Raw genomic sequence first — 27,128 nt, 5'->3', positions numbered from 1 at the left:
ACAATAGCGACGAAGAAAAATAAGATTGAGGAAAGGTCGTAACACTCGGACTCGAAAAAAGTAACTTGGAAATCAACAGGTTGCGGTCAATGGTGTCAAACGTTTTCGTTAAGTCCATAGAAATAATACATACAATATGGCATGCGTCAACACACGGAACGGTGTATCAAATATGTACGATAACACTGTGTCGTACCTCTGTGGTTACCTCTGTGAACGCAAATTGGAAAATCGACGCCACCATCGGTGGAATTAATAAACATTTGCAGCTATGTGGTACGGAATTTTTGAAAGACTCTAGAGACGTGGATAAATAATGTCATTTATTGTACGCATCGGGATAGTATCCAATAAGAGCATTAAACCATGATACGGAGAATGCTACAAAGGAAACAGAATTGCTAGCTTTGCTCAAGCTGTGGTTCAGAGTTGCAAATGCAGGGACCACGAAGGGATGAGGAGGGAACGGAGCTTGAGAGATAAAGCGAGGAGAAATTAAAGGATTCGAGCTGTCCACGAATCAAAATCAAAAGATAAACAGAGATATTGTTGACCAAGCTCCCGTACGAGTATCCAGGGTGCTTTAAGGAGTTTCATTTTTAATTCAAATTTTCACTTCGACCGTAACTTCTGAAGTTTCACGGACAGGTTATTAAGAAAAAGTGCGCCCGCGGATTCTCGCAAGTTCTAACGGAGTCTATCGAGGAAGTTGAACAAAATATCCAAAGTAATCGTTCGAAAAAATGTAGCGTTTGCCTGGATCGCTTCCCGAAGAAAATAGCCTTTCGGAATGTTACAAAACTTGTGCGTCGACGAGGCTGCGCAAATGGACGAAATCGAGATCAATATCAATGCTCTTCCTCGACGTGTCGAATAATTAGATCAACGTCCGTCGGTGTTCGTATTATTTTGTCTGGCCTGTACGGTCGTGGCACCGCGAAGGAACGGGTCTGAATAAAGGAGAAGGCAATCTGGATCGTTTCCGCTTGGTTTCGACTGAAAAGTGACCAAGGTTGAACGAAGGATTCCAAGAGCGAGCGTTGGAAACCGCGCGGCGACAATTCGTTCGGCGTAACCAACGGTGATAACGAGGAACGGTACTGCGAGGTTACGTGCTTCCTCGGGAGGATATTAATCCGTAATGGTGCACTCAGCCTGGTGGATTTTCAAAGTTTGAGCACTGCGATGTGAAGAGAGAGATATCAGGACCGGGGAGTACGTAGAGCGACAGGGGAACCAAACTTGGCCTCTGCAGTTCACGGCTTCAGCCAGCCTTAATTGAAATTAATCCTCATGAATATCGTCAATATTTTCGATCGGCTTCCAGTCCATGACGTGCATCGCAGTTTTCGATTAAAACGCTCGTCTCGTATGAAAAATTCCTGCCACTTCGGAGGAATATCGGGCGTCCAAAGAGGAATATTCGATAATGCAAAGTGACATAAAAAATATCCACGGGCTTCGAAAAAAAAAAAAACGATTCGTAATCTGTTAGTATCGGTTTGGCGTCTACACAAATTTGAAACAAATTTTCAGGGGTGTATGCTCGGAATGTTCTCATATTTTATAAAAAAAAAAAAAAAAAAAGAAAAATAATCGTAAGATTGCTGTATTCATAAGCGAGGGTCTTCTCGAGAGAAACATTTTAACTCAGGATCACGGATACTTAGCTAATTATTATTTTCTTTCTTCTTCGCTTACGGTTATTTTTTCCACCAGATATTGGGAGAAGGAAACGGTTCCCTTGCTCTATTTTCGTAAGTGCCTAACAGCGCCTGCGCGTCTTACTCCTGCAAGATCGTAAAAATGTATAGGATAATGGAAAGGAGGGAGACTAAGTCCTAGCCTCCCTTCGTCCCTCCTCTTTTTCGCCCAAACGGGTGAGAACCGTCAGCTCTCGGCGACAAGAGCCTCTCCTGGAAGGTTACCAGCAAATCCTCGGACACGAGATTAAGCGAGACTCCGACTTAATTGATTTTCTAATGTACCGTATTAACGGATCGATTCTTGACGGCGACCTCGAAGTTTGTTGCTGTCGCGCTTACTAGACGACGGAATATCGACCACGGCCCCCTCGGAAATCGACCAGCAATCCAGCTATCGGTTTCAACGGCTCGAAGTCGATGAACCGCGTCGAAACGACGAGTAATTACCCGAAAGTAACGGCGTCGGGTAACGACGTCGCGCCACGATCACTGTTCGCTTAATAGAGACGCGCCTCTTTCTAATCTCGCTTAATGTCTTCTCTCGAGGACTCCCCCAGGTCCCTCGAGAGACACGCTGCTACTTCCGTCCGAAAATTGCGGCTTCATCGTTCGTTTTTATGAAACGGTATAACCGGATCGTAATGAACACGAGTAAGCGCGCATCTCATTTCTCGTGGTTCAACGAAACATTTTTCCATTTCCTCTGGCAATGAAGTAGTCGTTGATTCAAGGTTGGATGTTAAAGAGTGTTAACGAAGAAGCAATTTCTCGTATACTGCCACAATTATTCGGTATAAAAATCTCAGGACTCGAATCTCCGTGGAAATATGGAAAAACGGGAAAATCGATTTCTTTATTTGAAATTACCCGACTGTTCACTTAAGTCGGGAGAAAATTCGAGTTAACACCGCTTGTTAGGTCGCTGGCACGGGCTGCGAGCGTCTCGACGACTTTCCGCCGCGAATATCGAGAGAAAAATACTTCTCCCAGCGACATTTCATCCCTCCATACTTTCGAGTCCACGGAAGTAGCGCGCCTCGCGCCGGAGAATTTTCCCAGGGAACTTCAGTGCTTTCCTCGAGAAATCATGTTGTCTCTGGGAAAAATATCGCGGATTCAGCCGAGCCCGGCTTCCTCTTAAATATTACAGAAACTTCGAGCGACAACGTTTCCCCGGCTTAATGTTAGCTTCGCGACGCTCGAACGTTTCGTACGGTTTAAATTTTCAAACTGCTTATTGTCCCCGACGACTTCCCCATGTTTCCGATGTTTTCTTTGAAAACAGTTTTCCTGTACTTCCTCGAACCTCTGTCGCCGTTTTCACTGCTGTTTTTCTCGGCTTCCGTGGTCGTTAAGGGCGTGGAAAATGACCCCAGCAAGCGACATTAATAAGCTTCTGTTCGAGAACGTTGTTAGATATGGGAACAAAACTCTAGGAACCATTTACACTTTACATATCGGAATAGTTAAGACGACGCTATCTATTACGAAACGAGCACCTAATTGGCTGAGACTGCACCCTCGAGCTGGGAAAACGAACAGCGATGAGAACGATTCAGCTTCCTCGACCCCGTTCCAAAACTCTGTCTTCGAGGGTGGCGCTGTCTTACATAACAACGTTCTCCTAGCGTAACCGCTGGCACTAGTAACGTGACTCGATACATTAGCGGTTGCACTTTGGATTGTCCGACGATTTCATCGACTGATCGCCGCCCGTTGTTTCCAACGTCGACGCGTTTAAGATCGATTCGCGATTGCGGTCGACCACCGTGCGTACACCAGTGTGAAAATAATTGAGGCTCCCGCGAAGCGCGGTGTGCGGCACTCGCGCTCAATGTTCCCGTCGATAACGTATCCGAGAAACATCGTGATTGATGAACAGTACGCTCGAACGTGACCACGCAACCGCGCGAGTACGATCGTTTCTAGCTCGATAACTTAATACGCGCGAAAGCCCCGCTCGTCGGACTGACGTTGCCCTTTTAATTAACAGCCATGCTCGTGGACGATAACGACTTCTTTCCGAGTCTGGTGAGCGTCGTTTCGGGTGGCGGCTCGTAAATTCACTCGACGCTCCGCGAACTGCATCGCGCGATGACAGGAATACGCGATCTCCTCCACAAATTAATAGATCATCGTCGACGCGAACGCATACCCAACTGTAACCATCGCTTTTGCCCAATGTTAGAGAGATACATTTTTATTTCCTCGTATTTAAGATTTAAAGAAAACGCTGAACGAAGATAATTGATTCCTGGCACTATGGATTACGATGCGAAAAAATAAAAACGCTTCTCATTTCCTGGTTAAACAGAAACCGTGTAAGAAGATAATTGAATGCACCGTACACCTGGATCTCTCGCGACCCAGCAAGAATCAACCGAGGCACCCGTTAACTTCGTCGTCGATTCTCTCGCGCCCTTTCTTCTCGGTCTACAAAAATGATTCCGTCCGCGTTGCCCGGCTCGCTCATCTTTTATTCAGCTTCCTTGGCGGACCCATAAATTAATCGTCGGTTCGTTAAAGCGTTACTTACAATGTCGGCGAGTATTCCGCGGGACAACGATGAAATATCGCGTGCCGCGCCTATTAAAACAGCGAATTTATATCAGCACAATTTGTTACAGAGGCCGCGTGTTGCGAGCCAGATTTAAAGCTCCTTATCCGGGCGGATCTTTCTTCTCGGAAACGGGAGTGAATTTCCAAAGTCGGACAAATTCCAGGTCACGCCTCGAAATCGCTTTACTCGCGAGCGGGTCGCGCGAGAGGGCGGAGGGCGAGAAGCGAGACGTGGTCAGGTTGGTCTCGTCTCTTGGACCGGATTTTTGCAGTACGCTCCTCGAGATAAGCTTCGGTCGTATTTGCCTAGGACGTTTTCAGGGGTGGAACCGTGCCGAGGGGGTGGAAAAAATGGCCGGACATATTGCCATTGTGGCATCATGCCAGACGGAACTTCTGCGAGGCATCCGAACGTAAATTGAATCGAGGAACGTCGCAGGGATAAGTTCGAAGTATGTTTATGACTCGTTCGATGCCAAGTCCGTTGGCCTTTCTATCGCGTATAATTTCGCTGGCGCCTTCGAGTCGTTACGTACTGGGTGAACCTCGCGATATACCATCCAAATGTACGTCGCGAATGAAGACGAATGAAGGTTCGAAAGGTCCTGGTTTTTAATAGAAATCTCATTTCAATTAAAAGCTCTATGATTTCTATGCGAAATACGGCATTTGTATCCATACCTGGGCGTCCTGAAGAGTAGGTAATACTTTATCGCGATAAGAGACGCAAGGATTTCCAGAGCAGTCGGAGTGTTTTCCGATAGCATTATAAATTCGAGCCTGATAATTCGAGAACCGTCGCGGAGGCTCCGGTAACGTAGTGGAACAAATAGAACCGTGGAACCAGATCACAAGTCTCGTTCCATCGCGATATTTATCGAAAAGCGCACGGAACCGGAGAAATAATAAAATACGCGGAAAAACGATACCTGGTACAACGCGTGCTGATACGTGGTACGCGTTACGTTTTCATGTCCATTTCGTGTTCTTTCTTCGTGGCTCTTTCGCGTGGCGAGACGCTCGACCAGTGCTGCGTAAAATAGTATTTTGAATGGTAAATAGTAAATAAATATTTTATCTCGCCTGTTTATGCGTTAGATTATCAAAATAAAATATTTATTTTCATGCGTACAGATTACCAAAATTAAATATTCTCCCGGTTCACGGGATGCACGTCCGAAATTCAACGATTCCGTCGTACTGTGGTGCGGCGACCAGCAATTTTTATTTCACGATACGTTTGATTTCGCATTCCTGATACGAGGACTTTATCGGTCGAGCGTTTTCGCATTTCCGAGGCTTGGCAGGCCGAAGGGGAAGAATGATTGCCAATAACGCCGTTTCTACGGAGGAAATATATTTTTCCTCCGTAAGGTTATAGCCTCTTAATCGAGCTATTTTGTCGTCGCTCGGTACCATGCGCGCTGTTACTTTCTAACTGCATATTTCCTCGTGCGCTCGACTCCCTATTGCCCAGGCCTGGATAAATTTCATCCGGCATTCCGACGTTCGGATAATCCTCGGATGTGATTCTCTAGCACCCTGCTTCAAACGGTTCTCTTACCGTGTAATCGTGGTAATCGTTTCCTCGCGTTCGAACGATACGCAAAGAAACGAAGACGAAAAGTTTTCCGTCTCGAAAGCAAGAATTAATTTACCTCGACCATTCTGTCATCAATTTGAAGCGAGAGCTTTTAAATTAAAAATTTTCCAACGCAGTCACCCTTTTCTCCTCCCACCGTGTAATAGCGATAATCGTTCTCTCATCCGTTTCATTCTTTTTCATCCCCATGATCGAGCTTTCGACTCATCGGCCAGCCGCGTTCTTTGCCGCGTTTTGCGGTTGAAATCTGTAATTAACAGACGACTTTCGCAATTTCACGGAGTCAATATTATTCCACTGCGTTCAAACGTGACCAATGATTCCGGCTCGGACGTGTACTTTGCGAACGTATATGTAAACCTCCGTCTGGCATCGCGTATTGGCATAGGCTTTATTAATGCCGGTGTACTTACGCGCTGGGAACGCTGCGGATTATTACCGAGTTGCCAGAGCTCTTTTACAAATCGGGAGAAATGTATTCGCGCAGAAATTAAGCCCTGCTAGAGATAATTTGAGCGTTGGTGTTCCTCCGTAGCTGTGCGAGCAAACATCGCCATCGATCCGCGTAAAATCAACGGCGATGTTCCAGCTACGCGAAGAAGAGCGAACGTCTCCACTCGAACAGGGATGAGGGGCCGTTATTGTCTCTCGAAGAAACGCGTTCTGGGAAACTCCTTTCGAAGCTTTAACGTTGAAAGTATTAAAAGCTCGAGGGTCGCGATGCGCCTGTAAGAGACAATACCCGGACTTTCAGCTCTATCTTCGACTGTCCACTCGCGAAGCTGGATCAATTTTGACCGATACTACTTTATATCGCAATTGGGTTAGATATGTCTCGCTTCCATCGAGGAAATCGATTTACTTCCCGTATCGGCACAGTCGTAAATCAATTAGTCGAAATTGTATACATGTTATCGCAGGAAGAAAGATGAATCTAAGAAGGGGTTTCGGATCGCGACATTCTATTCAGTCTTCGCGGATGTCTGCGACCAACAATTTTTGCTAACAAGTGTTATCCAATGTCGTTCGTACTCATTACCCGTAATATCCCATTATTCGTAACGCGAGGCTGATCTTTCTTTCCCCTTTGAATCGTAGCAGCCTCGGCGGAGCGTGTCGAGTGGCGAGAAACGTTTCGAGGTTTTCGTTTCGCTGCTTTCGTTCCTTTTTCCTAGCCTCCCGTTGTGCCACCAACGTTCTTTTATTTCCCCCGGTTGCAACGACGTACTTTCAAAGAAATACCAATTTGTCGAATTATTACGTTCAAAAGGTTCGCTCGGTCTGCTCTCGACTTTTATGCGCGAGACAGCCCTCTTATCTTCGTACATCTCGCAAACGTTTCGCGGTCGCGGATAACTCAACGACCACTCGAAATTAATATCGCGACTCGGAAGCAGCCCCGATAACGACCAGGAGTCGAGATTTCGCGCGGTCTGGCGATAAAATCTGTTATCGCTTCTTCAAGAATTTTCCGACGTCGAGCTTTTACCGTCGTCGTGTATCATAGAATTTATCGCGTATGTTCGTCTCGGATTTTTGACCGGATTGCATATCTCCAATAGGGACGTTGAATAAAAGATACACGTGTTCTGTCTCGAATTTAGTGGACAGTCGTGACGAGCATCGGAAGACTAAAGAGATTTAATAAGCTAATTCCTTCTAACTGAAATTATTCTTGGCTTCCAAAAAGAATTACGTAATGGGACGTTAAGCACCGGTGACTGGAAATGAGTTGCATGGTAAATTTTAATAAAAGCAACTTTTCAACCGTATCCTGGTGTGAGAAATTGTGACTAATAGCTACTATACACAGACTCCCCGATGGCCGTATTACGTTTGATTTAAAGCCGCAATGGAACGCGTTGGTAAAAAGACGAGATCAGTCTTTGAAAATATGGATATATGTGACCTCGGAGAATCGGGGTAAAGGGTTGATACATGTAAATTCTACAAGAAATATTAAATCAAATTAAATCCTATTATTATTCCTTATCAATACTTTTATCGCGTAACTGAATCAGTTGACATTTTTCGGGCCGTGTAAGAAGAGAAATGAGCGTAGTCCTATTAATGTCCTTCGCCGACAATATAATCCTTCACGGGGCGTGTATAATTACCATACGCTTTCTCTTGGCATTGTGCTCGAAAAGAAACGTCCCTGTTGTCCGACGTGAAATCGCAAAAACCGGACGTCCCGCTCATAATAATTTTTAATTCCTCCCGAAAGAGGATCCGGCTTCTATGAATGCCCTCTCCGCGACTGAAACGGCCTCGCGCCGGACATAATTTGTTTGGCGATTGATTCTGAACCTCGTCGCGCGTTTTCAATGAACCCATTGTACGCGGAGAGATTTATAGAGACGATTTTACGCGTGCGAATAATTCCTACGTAATAAGGCAACGGGCGCACCGACCGATAAAATGAAAATTACGGCGCATCGCTCGACTTACCTGGCCGTTTATCTGATAATGCGACCATGTTGGCTTTGTTCCACGACTAAGGAATCCTCTCCTCTCGGAGGTAGATTCCGCCTGTCTCGATAAAACGTCAGCATCCTGCAAAATCACATCGCGTTAGTGTTAATGGTATTATTTGAGAATCTCTGGCTGAAGTGTTTACGATATTTGCCGCCACAGAAACTTGCCTGTACGTAAAGTTTTATTTCTCTATCTATTGTTTTTGTGCGTCGCGATTACGCCGACATATGGACAGACTGCGCACAGTATCTAAAAGTAGCATCTGCTGAAAGCCATCGAAGGCATTGAAATCGCGATGAAAATCACGTTGAAAGCTGTATGTAATCCAAATGATCGTTTTTTTTTCCAAGAAGAACGGGATGTATCAACCGGTTAAGTAGCCTATCAGCTCATATAAATAACTTTCGTTTGCTGTACCAATCACTCGTTGGACCGGTTGCTACGTCTGTGTGTGATATTTATCTCCGTTAATCTAAACATCAGATAACTGACCATTAACAACAGAAACACTCGATGTTTCCGATGACCAAGGCTCGGAGAAACGTGATACAAAATGAACGAAGCAGCCACGATAGTCGAAGTAGTCCAGCCACGCATACGTGACAGAGGCCGATAAACAGCCGGCTGGAAAAGTCACGTACACGTGACAGCGGTCGTCAAAGTGGAACAGTTGAGCGTCTTCGAAAGCTCTCCCGTGTCTCGAGGAGGGCTAATCGCGAAACAAGCGACGAATACGGAAGCTCGAACGGGTAGAAAAGAAAGGAGAAGCGTCAGACAACGGTGGAATTGGCCTTATCGTTAAGGACTGCGATAGGGTAGCTGGAAAGGCAGAGGGAAACCCTGGACTTGTTCTCATCGGGGCAGTTACGGCTCGTGGGGACTCGGTGCGAGGCTCGGGGAGTGGATTTGATAAATGCCGTGACATCACGAGAGCAATTATCCCTGCTACACTCTATTTGCAGTTCCCTTGCTCTTTTACCTCCCCTCCTTCTAGGCCTCACCCTCGTCCCCTTTCCATCAACGTCCACCGAATCGAACTTTTTCTTTCGTGGCAGATCTGATCGCTGGCGCGCGACACCTTCGATCTACGTAAATCATCCGATGCATATTTTAGAGGAATGGAGTCGCAGAAATTGGACTTGAATATTTTCAATCCCTTCGTCGAGACGCCAGGGCAAGAGGAGAGGAAGTGTAGACTTTCTAATCGAGCGAATTAAAGTTAGTGAATCATACAACAATTTTTCTCCCAAAAAATCTCAGATTTCTTTTATTATGTGGAGAGGAAACGAAATCCACGTGGATGGAGGTAAAAACTAATTCCTGGACCATCATGGACGCTAATAGCAGCCTTCCGTCGCGTCAAATTGCGAATTTCGCGATCGAATACGAAAAGCCTGCGAGTTGTTTGATCAAAACCGCTATACAGCATCCACTTTAACGGATTCCTTTGCCAAGGCACACTGCGGCGATCTTTTTAGTCGTGTTGCGTTCAGTCTTCTGTCTCGATGTTCGCCCAATTAATGCGCGTCCCGGACGCCGCTACCATCCGAGTCTCCTTTGTAACGGTACCGTAAAAAAGAGGAAGAAACGGCTACGGTGAATCAAAGCCCCGCGAGGGACCCTGCAATTCAATACCGTAATGCCCAGAAATCCGAACGTGGAATATCGAAAAGCGTCGCTTTTGTTAAGAATGACCGTTAGTGTTCTGAAAGGGAGAGAAGAACGAAGCGATCCCTGGAAATTCGCGGCACCCTTGTTGCGTGCGTGGCAGACGGTTGCGTGACCGTCCGCCGTTATCGAAATTCCAAGGAACTCTTTTGGCGCGATGCGAGGGCTCGTCGCGAAAACGAACCGGCGCGCACCAGAGTGCCGCTGATTTTCTGCACACGTATTCGTCCTACCTCAATCGCTCAGGTCGGACTGTTGAGATTTTGTAGGATAAACGTAACGAGAACCTTATCGATAAAAAGGTGGCCTATGCTAATTAAGTTCTCAGTTGGTATCGACTTTTTTTGTAGGTAACAGTCTAGCTCAAAGAAAATGGAAACTTGAGTGAATTGTGTTTTAACTGAGTTAACCTTTTCAGGGGTAAATTTTTTATTAAGAAAAAAAAAATGACTTGATAATATTAATAGGAATTCGAAAAGAATACAATAAAAATTCGCAAAAAAAAAAAGAACATAATTTGTTTTGCTACGTTTGGGATTGATGACATTCTTTCTGAATGACGAAGAACCTCTCTTGATGTCTCGATTCCCTAACGCTTTATTTAAATAATATGTGAGCTCGAAGTCAGCAGTCGAGGGAGAATGCTTACGTGACTCGGTGTATACGACGCTAGATTAGGCGATTCCACGACCAGCGGAAGTGCGTTCCGCGAGAAGCTGTTTCCTTAAAATATTTTCCTGCCTGTCGTGCAATTTAAACGAGAGGTAAAGCAGGATATGAAATAACAGAATCACAAAACAACGAAAAATAAGAAATTTTGATGCGAGAACTTCCTAACTAAAATACTCTGCAATGAAGTGAGCATTGTTATTAAAATTGTTGTCCCAGTCCGAAGCATCGCGCTTTCGAATTTCAACTAACAATAGAAAAAATTCATTATATTAAAACGCACTCCGAACGGATAATGCGAAGACCGTTTATAATTAATAATTCCACGAAGTATTGCCGAGGAAATCCTTCGTTGCTTGGATTTAATTCGCACCTACAATTTTCAAAGGAAATTCGATAGTTTCAAATAACCAGCGTTTGTCGCCGGTGATTCCTTCGATAATTGCAATTATAAGAATTAAACATCGGATGACCGTCGTCACGAGGTTTTAATGGAATTATTCAAAAAGATAATGAAACTGATTGAAAGTTCCGAAGTAATTAGCAATAAAATTTCAGACTTCCATCGAGTGTTAAGTGGCGAAGTTAATAGACGCTCCGATTACGTAGCTCGTTGCTTTGTCGGGTTGATCCGCGGCCACGTTTCGCCTTCGTTTCATTCCGTCCCGTCCTTTGCGAAAGTATTTCTTATTAAGAATACTGGTTGTTACTTCCATTACGCGTCCGTAACCGTACAAGACTGCTTCATTTTTCTCGCTGTTTCTGAATTATTAATTGCGTATAACACAAGCTCCTCCGTCGCGTCGTCGCTAAATAAAAATTTAAACGTTCCTTCTTCGCGATTGGCTTGCATTTTCGTCGTTGTTTTCGCATTTACGTCGGCGTTAAGAGCACTTAAAAAAAAACGATCGCGCTCTGTTTTTCTTTCTTGCTAAAAGCAAACTACTTTCTAGGCGATACTATATTTTTGGTCGAGTGGTGGATTCAATTATGCGTTTATAAATGCAATTGATTACGTCGAAAGGAAATTACAAACACCGACTCGTTTTCATCCCTTAACAATTCCTTGCGCTCCGATTACCGCTCGATTCGAATCCATAAACACCACTCTTAACAGCTTTATCTCCTGCGCTGGTAAGCGAATAAAGTCCCAGGACACGCGAATCGCCGCCGATCGTAAACGTTCTCGTAAAAAACAGCGATGTTTCGCGTCCCCTCCCCGTCTCGCCATTTTCTCTCGCAGGCGTAAGTACTCTCGGGCCATATTTTTTTTTCTTCGGCGATCTCGATCGGGGTGTACAACGATTGAAAAGGACAACGCGCGTGCAGCCGACGTCTACCTTGTTATCGTTGCTTTCAGGACCGCGAATTAACGGCGGATCCGATTATACGAGTCATTTACGGCCCGCTACGCCATCGACGATGGTGGCAACGAAGCGGTTCCGGTACGAGCCATTTCCACTCATTCGAAATGGGAGGGCCACCTTTCGAATATTATCATTCGAATATAGCCCCAACTCCATTATCTGCTGCGGTACAACTACTCGAAACTCAGCGAACCATTAAACTATGGGGTCAATTTGTCGGGAACGCGTACAGTCCCTGAAACTACGTCCACCTTTGAGGTAGGTGGGATGAGACGAGGAGACCACCGTTCGTTTCATGCACGAGATTACACTTGTTCTCCATTAATTTCATGCGAGATCGATAATGGAGCTGTCCAAGAGGCGAACCTGAAGAATCGAGGAGCAAAGAAGGGCCTTTGTGTTGCCAAGGAATGGGAAATGATCAGGCTTGAATGCGTACTCTTACATTGCGCTATAGTATTCAGAGTTTCATTGTATATTCAGGTACAAGAGGTTTCTAAATTTAAGTATCACGTTTATTCGTATGCTTAAAGTAGTCCACGTTCCTAGTATCACGAACAACCTCCTTCCTGTTCTTCTCTGCTTCCTTCCCCTGATAGGATCGTCATTTACGAGACAAGAAAAAGAGATATTAAGCTTCAAAGCACCAGCAGGACCCGCTTACCGGAGTTCAGTGATTATTCAGCGTGACATCCTATATATCCACGGCACTGATGGCCGTTGCCCTCGACGCGAGACAGGTGACGTCCTCGCAATCAGCGATAGTTGGAATCACTAGTTTCCGTTCCTACGGAGCGTATTTTCAGCGATTACTTGGACATTCTTAGCTAAACACCCCGTATAACGCCTCAATTAATTTGAATACACGATAGGGGAGAATGTTGCATCAGGGAACATTTTTTGAAATCAAGCTTGCATGTTTAAAATGAATAAACTTCATTACGAACGTAAAGAGCTTTCGGATACAGCAGAATGTTTGTTATCAATTTATACAGTTACAGTCCGCCTTTTCCTCAATGTTAAATTGTTTTAGCTGTAGTTACTAATTTATAGTATCGGCCGAATGGAAGGACAACGGAAGGCGGGCAGTGAACAAAAATTACTCTTTTTACGAATTCATAAGTTATAATCATTTATTATTCGAAACAATTAGAAGTTTAATTGGATGTGGAAAATTTTAAAGCATACCACATCACATAATCCAACATTAAAACTTTGGAAGAAGTATCTCGTTCCTTTCCTTCTCCATTTCCCTTTGCTAGCTTTCCCGCTGCAACGGACAACGCAATTTCTACACGAATCCTTTTTTTCTGCGGAGGTGAATAATGCCAAGGAAATGCCTTTCAGTCAGGCATGGTTAACAACAATCTCAACATTTTTACGAAAACGGAATAATTTAAGCGGTAAGGTAAAATAAATAATATCGCATTATTATCCTTGATTATTTTAGCCCGGATAAACATCGAGCACGTTAAGATCCGAGCGTGGATGAGCAAGGTGCATCGTACGTTACAGGACTAAATAATCGAGGGTATCCGACAACTAATGTTCTCGATCTTCTTAAGTTGTAAAAGATTTAGCAGCCACGGTGCACGCGTGGAAGCGCCATGGCCAGATTTCGCGGTTTTCGCGAAGTTAGGTGTAATCCCGTGGTCTCTGACGCTCGTCTAACTTCTGGCGGTTTTACGGATATGGTAGTTTTGCAGTTCCGCTGCGCTGTGTTTCTTTGGTCCATTTTTTTTTTTACCGCACTGCTAGTATGTAGCCGAGTAACGAACAAAGTTGTCTGACAAGTACAAATCGCGGGGATCCGCGACATGGTGGAGAGCCCCGCAAAAATTTAGCCGCTAAATGTGAAGTGGGATGAATTCACTTGCACCGGAAAAAAATGTGAAGTTGCAAAACTCGGAAAATCGGAGACTGAAGGTGTAATTACGATCGAGGGGGAAGGGAAGAAATCGTCTAAACTTGCGACAATATTACCACCGTGTCTACCATCGAAACTTTCCTAGACTTCGTTCTCCTACTCTGCTCCAAGACCCTTAAAATTCGGTGCAATATTGTAGTTGCAGCTTATTTCAGATCTATACCAGTCTCCGTGCCAGTCGCAACTTCGTAGATATTCAAACTCAATACTATCCACGTTGAGCATGCAAGTTGTCGAGTTTAACCCTGCAGTGGTAACGAAGAGACTGTCAGACCCAGTGCTATCTACATCAGACGTTGTAATATAGAAAGGAGTTAGTTGCACGAACTTCCACCGTACTAGGACTTCCTACCTCTTCCTAAGGAAAAAAGATATTTGACAGACTTCGGCGTGCGTTACCTTTAAGCTGTTAATTTATAACTGCTAAAAGAATTAATGATACAGGAAAACCATCTGTATTTTATCACGTGTAAAATAACACGTGGATGTATTTTCGTATAATTTTTATGCTACATATTTGTTAAGTATAAAGGTAGCACTCCACGCCAGTGGTATCGAAACCGATCCCTCTCGCTAATGACTTTCCCCCTTGTTAACCTCCGCGTCTTCCACCGAAACCTTCCTAAACTTTACCCCACGCTATTATTCCTTTCAAAACTTAACGCAATATTACAGCTGCAGCTCATTCTGGATCTATACCAGTCTCTGTGCCAGTCGAAACTCCGTGAGAATTCAAATTCAATACTAGTCACGATGAACATCCAAGTTGTTGAGTTTAATAAACTTTGTTACCCAACTCCTACTTCATTTATTTTCTTCTGTCCATTGCACACGAGAATATCGCGACAGAATAAGGTCAAACAATTTCAGACACAGCGAGGGCAAAAGCACAGGAACTGTTAAAATTGATAGTTCGTGCTTCGAGTGTAGGTAGTGCTCGTCAGAGCAGGCAAAACACCATTGAAAAAGTTAGCTCCAGAAGGGAGCTGTCTCGAGTGTTTTCTTGGGTAGCGATTATTATGTCAGCCTCCCTCATCGAGAAGTAAGGGAAAACCTTGGAATTCTTGAGTACGTGCGAATCTCTACGAGAAAACGTGTCGAGGCATGCATCGAAATAGGTGGGAAGACTCTTCGAACACCTGCTCTCGCGAAACAAGATTTTTCCTTGCGACTCGGGAATTGTTGATTTCTAAGCCCGCATTTAGCACCTTCTCGTTTGTTTATGCGTTTGTAATAGCATTCTTCACACAGTTTCCGACCATTCAGTTTTTCGGACTGATTTCACTGTATTTCACGAAGAAGTGAGGGGGAAACCTGAGGAAAAATTTTACATCCAACGACACTTATTTATTTTCAACTAAATTTGAAATAATTTCAGAGGGTTTTAAATGAAATTTAAGGTTTTTTTTTTAATTTGATTCTGGGGAATTCGTTTTGTACCGGTTGGTAACAGTGCCACAGAACCCTCGAAATTAACAATTGGTTGCGGACCGTCGAAACTGGAGGTGTTTGTATCATTTGATCAAATCCGTGTATTTTCTCGGACCTGTGCGCTGTTATATCGTTTAGACATCTTCCCCAGTCGCTGTTTCGTTTCAACTCTATCAACACGATTAGTCTCCAGCGGCTTTGAGATCGTTCTTTCTTGGCTTCTTTCTCACTCCCGAAGTCGAACGCAACGCCACCCTCTAATTTCGATCCGATGAACCTGTCCCCGAGGCACTCCGACTCCAGTTTCCAAGAACCTCAAGTTTGTGAAATTATTACCCGAAGTCCGCAGCTCGCGTAAGAACCGCCCATTACGAGCGGAACGTCGGGACACCAGTTGCTAAACGAAGGATATCGCCATCGATCACCGATCCCAGCGAATCTGTGGAACACGAGTACGGCGAAATCCCCTTGTCGCGGCTATGACTTCCGTCTAATTACGAGGTCGTGCTCACCGACCATTTTTCGCCCGTCGACGCGACGGGGACAGTCGGGCAAGAACCAAGGAATCGTATCAAGCCCTCGTTAAGAGGGAGACCCGGTGGAAACGTCGTCGAGTAAAACGACGATCAATCACGATTTTCCCCGGCGCTCGTCAGTCGTCGCATGCATATACGTCACCGGTTCAGGGACGTACCCGGGTCGTTGAACCGTTTCTTCGGGGTCCGTCGTCCAAAAATACACGGGGAATCGGGGTGGAATGACAGGAGTCGTAACGAGAAACGTAACGCAGACTCGTGAAGGGGCGGTAAAGGGGGTTCGGAGTTGGAGAGGAAGACGAAGAAGGGGAAAAAGCGAGCACAATGCTAGGCTCGGAGATGCTGCGGTGACAAACAGTGGACTGCAGCCGGAACGAGCGACGAAGAGACGAGATCGCAGTAGGCGAGAGACGGGATACGGCAGAGGTGCACAACTCAAATTCTGCGCCGAATATGTAGATTGCATAGCGGTGAAGAATAAGAATCGAAAGACTAGTTTCAACGATTTGTCCGATACTCGTCAAACAAAGCTAGATAAGTTTGGAAACTTCGACGCGACGATACATGTATCGCCTAAAAATAAGTTGATACTGCGTTTTGGATATTAAGAACAGTGCACGTTTCTGAACAGTGGTTAAATTAAAAAATCTAGCTTCCTCTACTCAAGGAGCCAACATCGAAGCATTACTAGTTTCACGATCGATCCGCGAAAGTTCACCTGGATCGAATCATACGTCATCGTACGCATTCATCATAGCGCACAATGTTGTCCGGATGTTAATGGATATCCTGGCTGTGCCAGAGTTAACGAAGTTCTCCGTTGCAGGCGAACCAGTCTGCTAGTCGCGTTAAATCGTTTGAGACGTATGTTGTGCATCCCTGGTCCACGGGAAGATCAGGGGAAGAAAATGGGAGAGAGTCGAGGATGAATATACATCGTGATGCGACTCCTCTCGGAGCAGGAATTACTCTCTTCTCATCTATTCTTTCCACGCGGTTATTATGGTAGCCGAGCTATTCTTGGATAAAGAGAAAGATGGTGGAGAAGGGTGCAGCGAGTGTCTGCAGAGGGAGGGGTGGAAGTTTCAAACAAAAAGAACGCCGATCGAAAGCGAACGGAAGCTTTCACAGTCGGCCGGTTTCTCTCGACTTCTCTTCTATTCGGAACGAATCGATTTGCCTCTCCTAGGACGATAACGTCGATGCTGGCGTCTACGAGATCAACGCGTCTCGCGCTGTACGAAGTTGCCCGGTAAATTGCGATCAGATGATACTCACGCCCTGTGTCTACACGTATCGCAAAAGGAAGAGAATTTGGGATACATGGTTCAATTATTATAATAAAAACCAAAGAAAACATACCCGATGTAAGTTAATCAGCGCGTGACACCGTTAACCGCCGAAGAGGTAACTCGTCGCTGCGCATAATGTCTCATACAGAATTCAAATGATAGTTTACATAGTATAATTCGATCCAAGCTAGCAAACGCGATAATGAATTCATAGAAACGGAATAACAATTGTAAAATCAATGGAAATTAGATAACCCAGTAGGAAGGAATCTAGTTTGATCATTCTCAAGGTTGTCCGCTGGTGGTGCAGCTACTATACTCGAGCGGGAATCACCCCAGAGGCTGAACTCCTTCATCGCGATGCAGTTTCCAAACTCGCGCCACGGTTGTGTCGCTCGTTTCGCGAACGTCGAACCGAGGAATAAAGCCTCTCGACGGCAACTTTTGATTTCTTCCATTTCAGACTTGTCGCGTTCTCGAACGGGTCTTCCAATTCGCTTCTCCGTCTCCCGCGGCCCTGTTTCCACGCGAATTATTAAAATCCTCCCAGGGCTCCGAGCGGGACGCAACTTTTTCAATTCTCGCCGCTTCAAACTTCCCCAAACGAAGCCAGACCGAGCGCGCCGTGTAACTAGCGAATTTCCCGAAACATTCGAAAACGAAATTTCTGGCTAGGAATTTTCCGTGAAAATCGCGCGAAATTATCCCTCGGCTCCAACTGGATACAGGTCGAGGTTGGTAAAGGTTGCTTCTAGTAATATTCAGTGACGCTATTCAAATCTATACGTATAAATAAAATTGAAGTGTCTTTAGCAAAATTTTTGTGTCTGCTAATCTCCGGAACTACTGAATCGATTTTAAAAATTGTTTCAGTAATAGAAAGTTACGCGATATACACATTTCTGGCCATGGATTGGAAAATATCAAACGTTAAATGACCTGTTACCTAACACCTGGAGGAAAGAATTCGACGTAGGAAGAGCACGTCACCCGAGCTAGTACGAGTCCTACGACCATGCTAAATCCATGATTTACTCCCGACGAGCGAGTTCAAAGGGAAGAAGGGTCTCCTCGGAGCCAAGAGAAACTTTAGCCTCCACCTTGGAGACGTCTCGAGTGCATCTCGTCCCTGGCTCCCACCTCTGAATTTAACATCGAAGCTGTGCCGATACACTCTGCGTTGTCTCCATTGCGATGAAAGTTGATCGCTCGGACCAATAGCGCTAGAAAGCATGGCTATTATAGAGAGAAAAGAAAAACCAGTCCCAGGTTAAAGGCAGTATACACAGCGAGGAATAAATTTTGCTTAGCTTCAGAGCTCACGAAGGCTGACTAGTGAGACTGAATTCTCTGCAGAAGCGATCTTATTTTCCTTAAACTGTACTTGACACTAGGGTCAGATTCAGGGTGGATTTAGCGAGGAACTCTCGAAACGTACGCTTAATTTTTGAATAGACGATTGTGACATGTGTGCACGACATTCGGAAGTCAGTAATTGCGCGATGTATAATATTATTCACACATGTGTACTATTAGCGTCTAAAATCCAGGTCCGAAAGGGTTGGCCCTGGAGATACTGTATACTTTATGAGGGGAACATGGCGAGGTACTTGAAGCAGACTCATCAAGTGGTGTGTAAAGCGATACCCTCGGGGGTGCAAACCGCCAAATGTATTTTTCGCAGCTCCGAGCCGCGCAAGTTCTCCCGGTTTACCCCTTGGGATGCCTCGACCCTTAATATCCCCAAAATGTATACAAAATTCATCCCCGGTCTCTCGAGTTCCGGAATTTCTAACTCGAGCACGCTATCATTTCCACTCCCCATTGTTTTTCCTATTTCGCTGTATGATTTCTTCCACTGAGTAACCCTTGTACGAATTACAGTAGCTCCATCATCTTTCCGAATTTCGAACGATCTATCAAAATAACCTCCGCGCCCTCAACGCAATAATTTTTAAAGCTAAATTGTACCACTAATTATCGGTTATCGGCACACGATCAGGGTTTGCCTCGTTGTCGCGAAATTAGCCTACGATAAATTCAGCGGGCCCGCTAGGCTGGCTAAATCCGAATTTCGTTGCGGGAGGTTGGCAGCCACGGCAAACTTCTTAACTGCACCACTGGTAACTAACTTGCCACCGGTCTCGCCTCGCGAACTTAACCGATGAATAACTACAAAATAATCGGCTTGAATATTCATGGTTGATTCTCGCGTTCCTGCGCCCGGTGTCGTTGAATTATTTGTCTCCTCTCCTCGTCGTCGACGCCCTCGGCCCGCACGGGCATTCGTTAAGACGGGGATTCTCTGTTTCTGTCAGAGTGTTGTCTGTCGTGGAATACAGCGAACGTCGTGACTCGTGCGTCGTTCGAACGATGGAGAAACGTCCACGGTAACCAGGGTACGTTTTTATTCGCCGGTCTAATTGTCCCCCCGGTCCGTGGGTCTAATTACGAATTTACCGGTGCTGGAAATGGTAATTTGTCGACTGGATTAGCCGGCGTCTTTTCTCACGCCATGGAAGACTCTCGGTTAAAGGTCGCGAGCCAACGTGGGGAAACGTAATTCACCCAAACTCTCCTCGTACTTTACAAGCGTTAACGAAGGAGGTCGGGGGTAATTGCAAAAATCACGAAAAGATTTACCTCGACGGTTCGACCCCAGCCCCTGAGTTATTTTCCTGCGCCATTTTCACATGTACGCCGCTTCCCATAAAACCCTACAACGCACGACGAACAAATTCAATACGCAAAACGAAACTTAATTCGCACGCGATCGATGATCGAAGAGGGTGATTTTCGAATCATAGCCGAACCGCACGGTACGGTTAGAAAATATCTTTGTTTGAACGAACGTAGACTATTTAAACGGGTAGCGATTACATTTCCGTAACTCAAATATTTTAACCAAATAGTTCCTATTTGTGATTCAGCTGGCTCTACTTGCCGGAACCTCTCTGTAAATATCGCCGGGCACGGTGCGCAATGATAATACATGCGCGACAGTCTGTCCGATTACCGATTAAGAAAAAAGGGGACTAAAAGGGGCTAAACGAGAAGCGCCTCCTTTCTAACCGAATGAAACTCGATCCTTTTTAATCCCGAGTCACATTTGATGAATGGTACCTTCTTCGTTCGACTCGGCTGTAATATTTCATCCTCAAAGAAACACTCGAATGGCTCCACGAAGGGAACAAGACGGAGGCAACAGTAATTAGCGGCTAGTAATCGTATCAAGCGATTAAAAAAGTTCGCACTCGAGCGCGCGCAGCTCGCGGCCACGCGCGCGTTCTGCTAAGTGAGTCGCGTATTGATTAATCGAAATTTTACTCGTAGTCTCATTATTCTACGAGTTTCAATTAGTCCTGAAAGCTCGGTAGCTCGACAGTCGGAAAGGGCGAGAGGAACAGGAATGAAAACGTTTCGTTTACACGACGCGAGCAACAATGCGCGAAAGAATGGAAGAGATGAATCAACTGTATCGAGTTGCCAGGCTCGCGGGACGCGCCCGCTGAAAATTAAACGATATTTGCGTGGCACTGATCCACTAATAAGCGAAACAATGTTACAAGCGTGAACGCGCGTCGTCTGTTTATCAAATGAGTTTCCGCGGTAACAAACCGCGCGCTTTGATTGAGCTTACCCCTCGCGCATATTGAAATAACTTCTAGTTCCGGGCAAATAGGTTGGAAACTTCGTTTGATTAATACGCCGCAGAAAAATAATAAACGTAACACAAAGTTCGTAACGCAAATGGAAATACTCGCATTGGGCGTCGTAAAAGAGGAGCCCGAGCTACGATTAATCCTTTGATCCCTGCGAATTTTAATTAAGACGCAAGGCTGAAAATTGCTTTTCTCTGCGAAAATGTAATATACGTACTTGAAATTTGTATTTTATTCGAGATAAGATGGTAATTGAGAGCATTCAACGTGGCATAGAGAAAACTAAGTCATTCCACAGACGGAAGCTAAGTCGTTCAAAATTCATCCCTACTCTTCTTCTCAAAAGTAAAGCTAGGTGGTGGAATATAAATAAGTTCGAAAGGCGAAGGAACGAAGCTTGTATTATAAATGGAATACAGAGGCGAGAGGACAGGATTTTCCTTGGTCCCACTCGGATCTCCGTTCGGTTCTCCCATGCTGTCAAACGACTATAAATATTGAACCGGTATCGTCGGCTATCTTCCTTAATTAGTCGTCACGGTATCGATCTTCCTCGCCCCTGGGGACGTCGCGCCGGTATTTTACGATCGTTCGAACCCAAGCCAAACAGCCGGATCGTTTCGAAGGCTTTGCAAACGGTCTCTTCGGTATTCGCGAATCTCAGATTATCGCCAGTCCCCTAGCCGAACCTCTCGAGTTCCCTCGAGCCAATTGTAAATGCGGCGAGGATCCACTGAACTCAACAATTCGATCAAGCCTTTCTTTCTATCTTATTTCGGTTTTATTTCTACTCCTACGCGATAAGATTCTGTTTTTGCCTCGATCGAGCACTGAATTTTCTGGCGAACGGAATCTTGACACAACGAAGAAGTATTATTATCGTTATTAATATTCGGTGCGTGTCAATTTGTCCGCGAGAAAGCAAAGTGGACAAGAACTGCTTAAAGCTTACGATACAACGGTCTAGAGCACCCTACATCCATCGTGTTTACCCTAACGACTTCGGGCACCATAAGAACAGTCACTTGGCAAAATTGATGATTCACCCCTTACTCACCGCCAAACAAGTCCAATTGCACGAATAGGGTGCGACGTTTGAACGAACGATGAGGTGGTCGAGGTATCCTGGAACGCATACGCCTTCCAAATGGTTCAAAAAGCATTCTAAATCGATAACACAAATGGACTAAAAATACGAATTTAAATAAAAAAAAATTGGGACAAGTAAAGTTTCGATTCGAACTCCGTCCAGGAGTCTCCTCCACTTTGTTTTGTTTTCTTTTAAATCACATGTCGTCGAAATTTTGTACAATCGCAACTTAAATGGGACAGCTTGTGTACGAGTAGCTCGGCATACGAGACGTCGTTATATCGCATTGACGTGTTATCAATAAATCGTACTTATCATTTTCACAATTATCTTCATTGTATTAAGCCCCTCACACTCCGACAGTAATACGGGCCATATGTCATTCGTGACGCTTTAAAATACGAACGTCAGCCGTATTCGGATAAACTCGAGCCCCAGGTGGATTTTACGTGTCACCCATATCCGAACGGTGTGGAAGTTAACGTGTTAAAGCTCCGTTGGAATAGCCAATGTCTATAGACACCTGCCATCCATCGTATTTGTCGTAACGAACTCGAAAGCCTTGAAAGCAGTTTCTTCGCGAAATCGAGCGACGTGTGTCATCTAAAATCTAAGCTGACGGAACTCCAGGAAGCACCTCTGTATTCGATCCGCTGCTTCTCAGTCGTCTGTTGCGCTAACTTCGCTTGCTGAGCCAATGTGTAATCGATCCATCCAGCCAATCAGTCGTAATTTGACGGAAGACAAACCCCCCGAGTCGCGTATCATCGCGGCCGCGCGTAAGCAAGATTTACGAGCCCGCGGAACACGTCTGGAACCACGGCTTGCGCAAGAAACGAGCAAGGAACCGGGAAACGGATCGGTCGCCGTGATCGATTCATTCGCGCCGGGTTTGAGCCGCGATTTACGAATGGCAAGAAACCATTCCCTCGAGCTTGACCCAAATCACGACAGAACGAGGCGCGGCTGCCACCGCCGGAAGAAAACAAACCCCCGCGTGAATAGAGAAAGAACGGGTCGAGCGTATCGGTGGACAGGGTGCAGCGATTTATCGCTCATCAAGACCGATTAGCGATCCTAATCCGTTTCGCCGTTTCGGATCGCGGAAGCGCCGCTGAGTGCAGCCGGATCATTAATCAACCGGTCGTGCGGATCAGTGGCTCTCATCCCTGCCAACGTTCGTCTTGCGCTCCCGTTGCGGCTCGCGAGAGGCGAGCAGGAACCTCTTCGGCTGGAAGGTTAACCGTTTATCAAGCGGGAGAAGCGTTCGCGAGACTTCTTAGTCAGGACTTCTCAGGAAACTTGAATCGGCCGCGAAAGGAGGCTAACTAAAGGAGCTTTTCAAATTGATTTTGATTCGCTTGCTCGGCGAGGGCAATCGACAGCTAAATAGACATTGCACCTGAACGCAATTAGAACGCAAGTCTCAAAATTCTCATTTCGAGCAATGTTTGCATTGGTTTCATCCTTGTGCTTCCGATGCATCGTGAATGTAATCGAACGTGTATCAAACTCGATGTAATTGATACGTATCGGTAGAGCAGTCACGTGTCTCGATAAACCTGAGACCGCTCTTAATCATTCGATGGATCGATACAAGGAAATCAATTTCTGGCATGTACCGATGGTATCCGAACACATCTCCGGTCCCATCGCCATTCATAGGCGTCGCCGTGCCTCACGAAATTCATCTTCCAACACGTCTCCGTGGCTCTCTCTTCCGAGTAATTGCTTCAGAGAATTCGGATAACCGCGAGAATTCGTGTGTGCGTGGTCTATCCTTCGACCCGGTAGAGGTGGCTGCGGCAGAGCCTCTGTCTTCCCTGCATCCAGGGGGAGCACGTTCGGTTAGCTACGCAGGAAGATCTTGGCAATGATAGAACGCAGGTAAGCGGAGAAGTTACGACTGCGTCTGGGATCCTAATTATCGAGCAACTTGGCCAGCGCTCGTCGATCACCGGCGGAATTACGTTTGCGGCCGAGGAGATGCGCACGTGGTCGAAACCGAACCTCAGGACCACTCGAGAGGGACCTTTATTTCTGGATGCGTTCCAATTACGCCGCCCCAAACCCCTCAAAAGCGTAAATCGAGTTTCGATCCGAATTCGCGGAAAATTGAATAGAAAACTAACCGATCTGGCACGGGTGAGAGAAAGTTCGATTCTAGATTTTCATGGAATTTTTAAGAGAAGTAAGAATAAAGGAGACGAATGATGTAAGATTAATTATTTAGTTCGAGGATATTGCTCGAGTAAAAATGTATGATCCAAACTTGAGATCCCTGTGCGAGACCTAGGCCTCGTGGACCCTATGACAGGACTCGGAGTGGATGTTCTACCTCGAGGAGCAGGGAAAGGTTCAGTGGACCGTGGGGTTTCTACCCCAACGTCTCTCTCTGGACAACCGAGCCATCCAGACAGTGGATTTTCCCTGAGCCGAGTATCCCATACAGCCGGCGCCTTCAGAAACATGAAAGAGTCTGTACAGTCTCCGCGATTGTAATAAATCCCAAGGAGTCATAGTTGGCTGGCTCTAGATAAACTGCATTCCCTAACGTCGCTTCCCAGCACGTCTTTACGACCTCAGGGCGCGTTAAGAGAGAATAATTGCCGTCGAGCTAGCACAGTGATACCATAATGGACGAAGTTAAACACTCCTGAGAGGTTCTCCGCGGAGAAGATCGACGACAGGAATGGGTAACATTTTATTCGAATCGCAAAACGTGGATTGCGTGCTCGCTTTGGTTTCGAGTGACGATAATTTACAGCCTCGTCGGGCCATATTCGTATATTTAACGACTTCGGTGTCTCGATTTATCCTCATCTTCGGAAAAACTAGTTACGTAAAATATACATTAATGGAATCGAAAGTGCCTTGACAAAAAAAAACTTGTCACAGCTGTTCTTGCGAGATGACGATTACACGATTTCCTTTGGATTCCGGATCTAACGTCGCCTCGTTCGTCGGTGAGACTTTCCGAAGCGATTTGCCTCTTAGCGTTCCTCGAGCGAAACATGCGACCCTCCCGAAAAGCAGCCGTCTCCGCTCGAAATTCCACGAGGAGTTGGACCTCGAGGACCATCGACGCAGGAATACTCGCGATCTCGTAAATACCAACGCAACACTCCCTCGTGACGCAGCCTTCGTTGCCTTTTAGGGAGGTTAGGCTGCTGGAATCTGTCTTTTGTCGACTCGTCGTCGAACGCCTTTCCCCTCGAAGAAACGAGAATAGAACCGTCTCGGGGAAATGCGCACCAACTTGCTTGAAATAAACGCTGAACTCGGTGCAAAGATGCGCAGAATTCTATTCGAACAATAGGCGTCTAATAAAGACAGCGTTAGTCGTCTAAGAATTTCATTCCGCGATACGTTTTATCTCGATAACAACGAAACTCAGTCGAAACTCGGTTAAACACTTTTAATTTGAATTTCTTAAGCTCGTATCTTTTTATGTGCCTCGTGACCGTGGTAGGGGCCGATGTAAAAGTTGAATAACGTTCTTAAGGAAAAGCAGTTTACGGTTGCTAGATCCTAAAACTGTTTATTAACTATTAAAATGATTACACTCTAAAGCAGCACGAGATGGAACGTATTTCTTTCCGCGGAGTCCATTTCTATTCGATTGTCTAAATATAGTCTGTAGTTATATGCCTGCATTATTAGTGTAACGCATTTTAAACGAAGTAATCTGAAAGTTTAATATGTCGAAAGAGATGAATATCTCTCGTCAGATGCGGAGTGTCAAATATTAGTGCTGCTCGAAAGTTTTAAGAAATGTTACAGGTCTCGGGATTCTTGAATCGTTAAAACCTTACAAGCGGCGCTAGAAGTTACGCGAGCATTTAGAAAGGCAGTAAAAGTTTCACGAATACTGTTTCTGTTCGCGATACTAACAATTTGAGTTCGCGTTCCAGACATCACTTTCGATCTACGCTTGTAAATTGCGTAACGAAGCCATCGTTATCGTTACTTGTACATTCGAATGGCGTTCAAAGGTAGTCGATTTTTTGTCACGAGACCAAACAGTCTCTGAAGCTCTCCGTAGGGCGAGCGAAATGGTCGCCCACCGTCGTTCGCGCCGGATGTGAAGATCAGAAAAAAGAAACTCGAGGGGAAACGCGGAAAGGAAGGGTGGCCTAAAATTACTTAGTCGTCGTCACAATTCACGTTGAATCCCTCTGGATGTCTTCGTTCCATGGCGAGGTACATTTTTCCGGACGATTCATTTTTTGTTCTCTTATCCCTCATCAATTCTTCTGTCCCATCCCGAGGTGGTCGTCGTCCAGATGAACAAATTATTTAAGGCAAGCAATTTTATTAGCGTTTTCTTGGTTTGAGCCACCTTCGAACCTCCCACGAATATATAAATTTCATTTCAAGGGTAGAAATTTATTAGACTCCTTTGTAAAATTAAAAGTTACAAATTTAATTCTTACATTTCTTGGTATTTCGAGGATTCCTCGAAAGTGCGAAGCCGAGACGCTGATAAAAGTGCTTGTTTAGGACCAGAAATTTTTCTCGCTTTAAAGATTCCATCTCTGGCTGCTTCGAGCAACACCTACCGTGTTTCGTATTTCTTACACGAGCAGACGTTACACTCTCTGTAATTCGAGAGCTCGGTCCACGAACGCGAGGAAGGATAAATTCAACGTTGGATAGCGCCAGAATTCCTCTCCGTTCATCGCCGAGTTACCCAGGAATTCCTTCGATCGCCGAAATTCCCAGGCATTCGCCATCGACCCCAAATTTCTCGACACGTGCACCACGGTGCTCGATCAAGAATATTCTCCGCGAAGTCACCGACACGTGGTGTGTGTAAACATCCGCTTTGACGTATTGGCCCTCCTTATTGGGCTTTCGTGCTCTCGTGAAATCTGGGTTTAGCTGGAAGCGTGCCCTCTTCTTGATTTAAGACGCCGCGGAGGGTGTCTGGAATTTAAACCAAACCGCGTCAACGCCTTTCGGAACATTCGCAGTCCCTTCGAGTTCCTTCTAACCGAGACGGTTCTAACTAAAAGAATCCCCGAAGCTAGCGAACGTTGGAGCATTTCAAAAACCTCCTCGAGACAATTCGCATGCTACTTGTCGGGCTGCGCCAATAAACTCCGGCATCGTCGGTATTCCCTTCGGATATTTCAAA

General features: G+C 45.4%; 1 protein-coding gene across 1 annotated transcript in view; it reads right to left on the bottom strand.

Annotated features, from left to right (window-relative positions):
- LOC128874273 (irregular chiasm C-roughest protein-like) overlaps positions 1-27,128 on the bottom strand; it is a 226,297-nt gene that overhangs the window by 171,057 nt on the left and 28,112 nt on the right. Inside the window, exon 3 of the mRNA XM_054118865.1 lies at positions 8,320-8,424. Within this exon, the coding sequence (XP_053974840.1) occupies positions 8,320-8,347 (28 nt within the window). The 5' untranslated portion in view covers positions 8,348-8,424. The remainder of the gene's footprint in view (positions 1-8,319; positions 8,425-27,128) is intronic.

The sequence above is a fragment of the Hylaeus volcanicus genome, chromosome 3 (genome assembly GCF_026283585.1).
Source record: "Hylaeus volcanicus isolate JK05 chromosome 3, UHH_iyHylVolc1.0_haploid, whole genome shotgun sequence".
Classification (NCBI taxonomy): domain Eukaryota; kingdom Metazoa; phylum Arthropoda; class Insecta; order Hymenoptera; family Colletidae; genus Hylaeus; species Hylaeus volcanicus.
The sequence above is the reverse complement of the archived record's forward strand: the minus strand, read 5'-3'. Positions and strand labels throughout refer to the sequence as shown.